This window comes from Hylaeus anthracinus, unplaced genomic scaffold (assembly GCF_026225885.1).
Source record: "Hylaeus anthracinus isolate JK02 unplaced genomic scaffold, UHH_iyHylAnth1.0_haploid 4, whole genome shotgun sequence".
Lineage (NCBI taxonomy): Eukaryota > Metazoa > Arthropoda > Insecta > Hymenoptera > Colletidae > Hylaeus > Hylaeus anthracinus.
Genome location: NW_026535289.1, coordinates 13,434,527 through 13,443,031, shown reverse-complemented (window position 1 = coordinate 13,443,031; position 8,505 = coordinate 13,434,527). Strand labels below are relative to the sequence as shown.

At 51.4% G+C, this 8,505-nt stretch overlaps 1 protein-coding gene across 6 annotated transcripts in view; it reads left to right on the top strand.

Moving 5' to 3' along the window:
• LOC128894465 (disco-interacting protein 2) overlaps positions 1-8,505 on the top strand; it is a 45,036-nt gene that overhangs the window by 13,650 nt on the left and 22,881 nt on the right. For all 6 annotated transcript variants that reach the window (XM_054156202.1, XM_054156198.1, XM_054156197.1 and 3 more), the window contains exon 2: positions 6,643-6,714. In XM_054156202.1, coding sequence (XP_054012177.1) covers positions 6,643-6,714 — 72 coding nt within the window. The remainder of the gene's footprint in view (positions 1-6,642; positions 6,715-8,505) is intronic.

Here is an 8,505-nt window from a genome sequence, read left to right as displayed (position 1 = left end):
TCTCTCTCTCTCTCTCTCTCTCTCTCTCTCTCTCTCTCTCTCTCTCTACGTAGGTCCGTGTGCGTTCGGTCGAGTCCGTGGCGGTTCTCCTCGTCTCGTGAGTCAGGGAGAGGTGCAGCGTCGAGAGTCGAGAGCTCGCGAAATGCCAGTGATTCGACGCGACTTCAGCTACGCGCACTACCGACAGTTTTTCTCCTCGCCGTGACGAGGGGACCGCGGCGGCTGGCTCCCCGATGCTCGTTCCTGTGTCCTCCGTAATAAGGGTGGACCCGCGTCGCGACGCCCCGCGCCTCGAGTACGCCCGACAACGACGACACCCTACACACGACCGCTTCGTACTTGACGCTGCGCCCGCTGCTTCTCGGCATCTATCGACGCTTCCACCTCTTCCCATTTCTCTTCTTCTGCCATTATCGCTCTGTCCTAAACAGTTCTAGCTGCTCCGTTTCCCACTGCTTTTTTCAATTTCCATCGAACCCGGTCTCTTCTCACTGTTGCTGACAGACGCGAACGGTGCTCACGCGTCGAGATCCTGCCCCGTTCGTGGGACGCGCGAGGAATTCAGTAATCCGGTGCGTCGCGTTTCGTTGCTGGTCCGTAGAAACGTTCCATTCGGAAACCGAAAGGGAATCGATTATAAATTGGTTGTAAATTCTGTGCGCATGTGCGTATCTTGATTTCTGGTTTTCTTCGGACCTCGGGGGTGAAACCTCGCGTAAACGAGTCGATCACTTTTCGTATCGTTGACAATGTAACGCGTACCAAAGTAACAGTGGGAAACTACAGCGGGTTCTACGGCAACGCGGCCAAGCTTTGTTATTTTTTTTTTTTTTTTTTTTTTTTTGCTTGCAATAACGACAACGGTCGAGCGTGGTTTCGTGACCGTGTTTTGATTTCGCAGCGAGACACGCGTGTTTCCAGTATTATTCGGCGATATAATCGATTCCATCCGGTTTGCTCGCTGGACGAAATCGGATAGCTCCGATAGACGTGATACGTAACGGTGCGACCAGTTCGTTTTCGCGGTTCCATCGCGAGTGCAAGGTGAACGAATCAGCGCTGTTCGAGTCCGGCGAACGATCGTCGATCGAAGTGTTTCTCTAGCGTGTCCGGTTGGGCACGGTGTTCGCGATTCGCGGCGTTACGTGTTCGCGTGGTCTCGAAATAATAAATACACCGGCAACCGGCGGTGGTGGAAGGAGAGGGTGAAATCAGTGTCGTAATCGTTCGAGGGCGGAGAAAGTAACGTTCTCGAGATCTTCTCAGCGATTGGAGAGCGCTTCGAACGAGACGCGTATACGGAGAACATCTGTGCCCGACGCGAAATCCAGTCGTCGATGAAGCGATCGTCAACCTCTTTCCCTGAACATGGATCGAACGTTCCTCCTTCGATCTACGAACGATAAATAGCGTGTTACGAGCCGATCCGAGACCGGCGAGATGACTCGGCGCGCGACGTCGATCCGAATCGGTCGCGTCGCGACTTAACGTCGTTTCCCGAAGGAACTAAAGTGGTCGCGTTTGTGGAAGGAGGATCCTGGCCGGTTGCAGGACAGCGGCGAAAAGGGAGGGCAAGGGCGATGAAGGGGAGGAAGGGGGAGCGGAACGGCAACGGCTCGTCGAAAAAGGAAAGCCACGCCGATTCGCGACTGGAAGGCCTCGAAGTTGCACTTTAAGATCGCGGAACGCGCAAGCGTGCTCGGATACGGGATACGAGAGAGAAGCAGCGCGGAGAATTCGCTTGATGTGAAAAATTCTCATATGGATAACTCGATTTCGCCAAGTTCGACGTGTAGAAGATAACGATTTTCATTCGATATTTCATTGACGGAAATGGATACCGGTGAGGATCCCTACGCGGCACGGACACTCGACAGATAATTCTTAGTGAAAGAGTGAAAAGTAGAGTCCCGGTCCAGGCGAGACCGCGATGCTGGAAGAAGAAGCCTCGAAGACGTTCGAGCAGCTAGTCCGCGAAGGGCCGAACTCATGAGGCCGTTGTCCTTCGAGAACTTGAGGAGGCTCGTAGGCCGCAAGAAGGACCGTAACGAGCCGTCCTTCAAGCGCAGCGAGTCCTTCAAGAGGATATCGATAAGGAAGAGTTACCTGGATCGGGGCAAGCGACGCAACAAACTTAATCAGAAGAACCTGGAAACGACCGCCCCGGTTACCGTTGACTCCAACTCGAACGAAAAGCCCGTCGAGCAGATCGTGATAAAGGAGCAGAAACCGAAGAAGCTTCTGGACGACACGCTGAGCCGCGAGTCGATCAGCTACGATGAGTGGCTGCAGGGTGTCAGCTCGTCCTCCCGGGAGAAACTCGACGAGGTCCATCGCGAACACCAACAGACCAGGCAGCAAGTTCCACCGGCGAAGAACAAGATTTGCAAGTTTTCGAAGCAGAACGAGACGGCCGACCACGTGGCCGAGGATCTCAAGATCCTCGAGCTGGATGCGTCGCCGGTGTTGCCCTCGAAGTCGTTCAAAGTTTCCAGCGACGCGATTCCGGACAAGGCCGGCCAGCAGGAGATTCTGCACGCCCAGGAACCATCCATCGTCGAAGGACCTCCGAGCGTCAGCATCAGCCTCGGCAGGATCTGGCGGGACGCGGTGCCGGTGCCGTACCCGAACACCTCGGGACCGTCCGTTCATCATTCCCTAGACAGCGCGTTGAAGGAGAGGAAAACTCAGCCTACAGTCGCGAGGACGGTGTCCGCGCCGGAGAAGAGCGTCACCGGGAAGGATGTCTCGTCCGCGTTCGGATTCTCCCTCAGGATCGCCAGGCTGGCTGACTTTCGCGCAGGGTTACTATCACTCGCTTGTTAACTAGCTTTCGTCGACGATGAAATTGCGAGGGCCGGGATCGAGTAATTCGCGAACGAGAACGCAGGGTGTAAGCGAAAGAAGGAACGAAATTTTGCGAATGGCTCGAACGTTGTTTCATTCGGTCATGGGCAAAATCGTAATCGCAAATACGAATACGATTGTAATCGAATGTTTTCGAGGTGTCGTTACGACTACGATTGTAATCGCATCTTTCAGAGTTGCAAAGTCGCGGAGTTGTATTCGCAAATTTTTCTGCGATTACGACCGTATTTTTAAAGATTTACGACCATAGAAATTCTTTACCTCAAAACCGACATCAGATTCATGTTCCTCCATGCTTTCGTCAAAATTAATTTTTTTTAAGAAAAATTACCCTATTATTCGTTGAAAATTTTTCATTCTTCATTTCGACGAACGTCGAAATCATACGATTTTGACCATTACTGGTTTCAGTCGGGAATATACAGTCAGTTACATGAGTTTTGGAACACGAAGATCGTGAGTCTGACTCGGGATGAAAATTTTCGGGCCAAACTTGAAAATCACAAGCCAGGTTCGTGATTATATTTAACGCCAAATTTGGAAATCCCGAGTCTGGCACGTGATGAATCTTTTGGGCCAAACTTGAAAATCCCGAGTCTGGCACGTGATGAATCTTTTAGGTCAAACTTGAGAATCAAGAGCCAGGCTCGTGATGATATTTTGGGCCAAACTTGAAAATCACAAGTCTGACTTGGAATAAAAATATTGGGCCAAACGTAAAAATCCAATGTTTGATACCCGACTCGAACAGTCTTCTTTCTTTTACACCTCGCGCAGGAAACATGTTGATATGTCGATGTTAACTTCCGGAAAATAACTTGCGTGAAATTGTACGTTGAATCGATCGTTGGGTGCATTCGGCAATCTCATCGGTCGAAGGTTGCGAACCGACGCTTGAATTCGATATGTGACGTGGCTTCAGGGGCACGAGGAAAGGTTTCTTTAACCGAAGAACGCAGAAGCCGTCGCCCAGCGTGAGCAGCGAGGGTTACTTCAAGAGAACGAACGCGTCGAGACGGTCGAGCACTCGACGACGCGGGAAACGGACCTCTCAGAGAATGAAGAAGTCTCAGCCGCCTCCTCAGCGATCGGACAGCCCCGTGTGGTTCGTTCCCCCCGAAAGACGTCGTTCGAGACGTCAGAGACGAGTCTGGCGCGAGATCAGATACTTTCCGGAAAGCGAGATTCCTGTGATCGAGAGGATCGACGACTGCTCGTCGAGTCTCTCGGACGATCAGTTCGACGACCTGAAGCTCCTGCTTTCGGGGGATTTCAACGATAGGCGAGACGAGGGGGCACTCAACTCCCTGGTCTCGTCGTCTCTGGGCTCGTTTTCCGCTACGTCTTCCTCGTCGTCGGCTTGTCCTGCGCCGAAGATCAGCGACTTCAACGAGGACAAGCTCTTCTCCGAGGAATTACGAATAAGCGGTCTACTAGCGCGGAGAACCACCTGGCGGCCCGCGACATCGAACTACTTCGCCAGCAACCAGTTTCTCAGTTTCCTGTCGAGGGGCTCGAACGACCTCGTCGGCAAGGAAAAGACGAGGAACGAGGCGACGTACTGTAGGTGCCTCTCCTCCACCGACAGCGAGACAGAGGATGTGCCGAATCGCCTCGGCGTCGAGCGAAGAAAGACCTCGCACGCGGCGCAGAGGCAGCAGCATCTCAAACGACAGAGGTCGGGCCTCAGAAGGAGACCACTCAGACGGAAGTCGCAGCTACGGAAGGCTTCCGGGCAGCCGGTGTTTCTCGTGCGAAAATGCTCGTCCTTGAGGAAGAGACCCAGTAAGATTTCAATCAGCCATTTTTCAAGTAACCCGTTCGAAATTCTATTCTATTACATATACATCGTCGAGTTATTTTTACGCGAATACCCTTCGCGAAACGTCAGCGATACCGCGAACGAAGGGTTGATCGTCTACTCGACGTTGTTTGCTGCTGATGAAGCTACAGAGCGCGTTTAATAGGGGGCCAGGGGACTTTCCGAACGCGCATCCCCAACGGAGAAATTCTTCATCCGCGCTCTGACCATAACTCGACCGTGCAATAATTCCCTCGGACGTGTTCGCGTTCGTAGGTCTGGCTGCGCGCAATATGCACTTTGCCCGAAGGACCAGTCGATCCGCGTGCCGATAATTTTAACTAGCGGTTAGATAGCCCGAAGAGATACAGCCGCGCTCCGTTGCTCGGCCAGCGTCCACGTTCCGTGCTCGCAAGCGAAACGCTTGACCACCGTTCCCAAGGATGATTCGTCTCGAAGTCAGGAACCGACTAAACTTCCTCGTTCTCTCCCGCTTCCCGTCCAATTGCCACGAATCATTCTCGAAATTTGAACGACGATCGTTTCGCGCTTAGGTTCGTCTCGGCGTACGTTCGGGATCGTTTAAGCAAACTCACCGATAACGTCGAACGGCCTAGTTTTCGTTCTGAGCCGGTGCTCGCACCTGGAAAAATCGTGTCTCGGCCGTTAGCCGATCGATTCTAAGCATTTTCTCGAGTTACGAGGCGTGACGCCGGCATGCCGACCCGTTTCGCGTCGCGCAAGACACGTGGGCAAGCTCGTTGCACCGCAGATATTCACAATGCGTAATCTCCATAAAATTTCAGGCACGAAAAACACGTTCGTTTCTTTCTCGTCGAGATTGATCATCGTTGTCACAAACCATCGAGCTCCGTCACGAAATACCAGAGTTTATTACCGGTTACTCGTTACGATATTCCTGGAAGGACCTTCTATATACGACGCTCCCCTTTTTCTCTACCGTCTCTCCAAAACTCTACCTTCGTATTCAAAGGAAAGACGTCCACTTTCAATTTCGCTCGTCGCTAAACGTCCACGTCTTTCACTCGTCGATGCAACGACCGAGAGATTCGTATGCTAATATCGAGGTCGCGTCCGCAAAAAAAAACGATCGCGTACGTCGCGACACGACGATCGAGCATCAGCGCCGTCGTCGTGTCGTCGACGGTGGAAAATTTGCGTATTCAGGCTGGCTACGAAATTCTTCACCCCGGGGAATATCATTGCTCGCGCCGGACGAGGTCGCGCGAAGCCAGGTGTCTCCTTTTCCGGCTCGTATCCGCGAATTATCGCGGCGATTTCTACCGTTCGAGCGAACAGCTGGACGCGTTCACCGATCGTCCTCGGAATTCCTCGCGCCTCGTGCCGCAACGCGAGAACAAATTACCCCCGAACGAGATCAGGCGCGAGGAGCTATCGAGAGACGTCCTTTTTCGGCCCGTCGATGGAAATCGGCTCGAGAAATTGCGGTTGAGAAACTCAGGCCTCTCTTATTTAGCTACTGCTAATTCGGATCAAGGTAAAACGAGCGACGGTTGACGACGAGACGCGTCGACCCGAAAATCGAATCGGAAGTACGTGCGCGATAATCGTCTCTCGGTTCTCCTCTACCCGAAAGCCGATTGAAATCAAATGAATCCACCAATCGAATAATTAAAAAAAATACACGGTACCGTTGATGCTCAGCGTTGTTTCATTTTCAGCGCCGCATCGCGACAGCAGTTTAGCTCTTGTTTCATTTGTCTTCGCGTTTCCTCGTTACGCCGCTGTCCCTCTTCCATTTTAACACGTTCGCGTAGGCGCTGCTATTTGTGATTCTCGCCACCGGTGGTACACGCCGGCTTGAACGTGTTAAAGTCGAAATTGATTACGAAATTTGCGTCGCTGGCAATTATTCCAGCAATCTTTTTTCATTGTTCGTTGGCCTTGTCAAAAAACAGAACGTTACCATCGATGTTACTTTCACGTTTCAGGGGACATAACGCAAAAGGGCTACGAAAAGAAACGGACACGTCTACTACAGCAGTATGCCTCGAAGCAGCTGGGTGAGTCCGACTTTTCCTTTTTGCTCGCCAGAAACCTTAGCGAACGAGTTATCATGCTCATCATCGTTTCATTTTTACCAAACCAGTGAGCGCGCGCGGACGAGAAGCTCGCGTCGAAATCGCAGCAGCGCGATTCCTTTCAACGAAGAATTTCTCGTTCGATGCTCCTCGTAGCGGTGAACGTCTACCGACAATTTCGCGTTAAATTTCGTCTCAACACCCGCCATCTCTGAACGATGGAAGCGTCGTGTTACAGATGACCCACGAAGAACGGAACGCGTTAATCGGTTTAACGACACGCGAGATGAAGCGCGATGTATTACGGCTCGTTTATTTCTTCGTGCGTGAAAAGTTTGTCGAATCTGGTCGCGGTCGTTCGTTGGCTGGTTTCCGTTTTTTTGCGAAAGCTTCTCGTCCTCGCGCGTCCATTGCGCCACATCCAGACGCAACAACAATCGGTCTCTCGTCGTCGTCTCGTCGTAATATTAATCGCGTTCCGATTCTCAAGAGAACGCGGGCTTGCTTTACGCGCACAATGCCGGCAGATGCAATCGTAATGGGAATAAACGGAGGTACGAGCGGACACGGCCGCCCGTTCCTCGCCTCGAGCACGGTTTTTCATCCGTCACCTTCCACCGGTTTTCCTCTCTTGCGCAAAACGTCTTATCGCGGGACCTCCGCGGCCGTTGCGCGCACCGAAGATTTTTCCATCGATTCAACGACCATTAACGCTACTCTGACGCTCGTGTTTGCGTTGCACAATTTACGACGACGATACGCCAATCCCGCCGGACACGTCTTTGGGTTTAATTTTTACTCGACGAACGCTCGTCTTTTATTTTTCGTTAGTTCCACGATCTGTAAAAAGGTTCGGAAAAGTCGCGAACGCTCGGAGGATGTTGCTCTTTAGTCGCTCCTTCGACTGTATAGAGCTCGCGATCGGTCGAACCGCTGCAATCGTATACATACGTACCGTTTAACTGTACCTGTACGCGGAAGAACCACTTCCGCGTCATCCGCTCGTTATACGCGGACGTACGTTTGCTATTGTCGGGTGCACGACTCGGTGAAAAGACACTTTTCTTACGTTCTTCGAACTTTGGACTTCCGCGTGCGTGCACCCGCGATTTTTGTTTCGACGCGTGGAACGTAGAAGAAGTCGGTTAATAAAATATTTAATCGAAACTCGTATCCACGTAAGAAATTCTCTCGGCTCTGGTTTTGAAACGGTTGCGCTCTTTCGATGTGGAACAAAACGACGCGTGCATCAACTCGAAGCTTGTTCCATCTAACGGCTTAGAATATACATATTGAATAATACATTCGCGTAACAGGTATCGCGAGTCGTTGTTAGCTCAGGAGTGTGGTCGTCACGCCGCGTTATATTCATAACAGAAAAAACAGGTGCAACACCGGCACGAATTAACCAAACAACTTTATTTTCTATACGTCCAGGAATTTACTAAGGTCAATGTTCGGAGATCCGCGGAACTAATCAGAAATTTACGCCTGTCGTATTAGAAAGCACCGATTTCAAATATTTCGTACATTGATTGACCCTTTGGCCTACAACGACGAGTTCTGAAACGACGAGCCACACTCGTGATTTTCAAGTTTGGGCTAAGATGTCACGAGTCGGATTCGTGATTTTCAAGCTTGGCGTAAAATATCACGAGCCGGATTTGTGATTTTCATGTTCGGCCTGAAGTATCACGAGTCAGACTCGGGATTTTCAAATTTGGCCCAAGCCTAAAATTGTCATCGCGAGCTTGACTCCTGATTCTCAAGTTT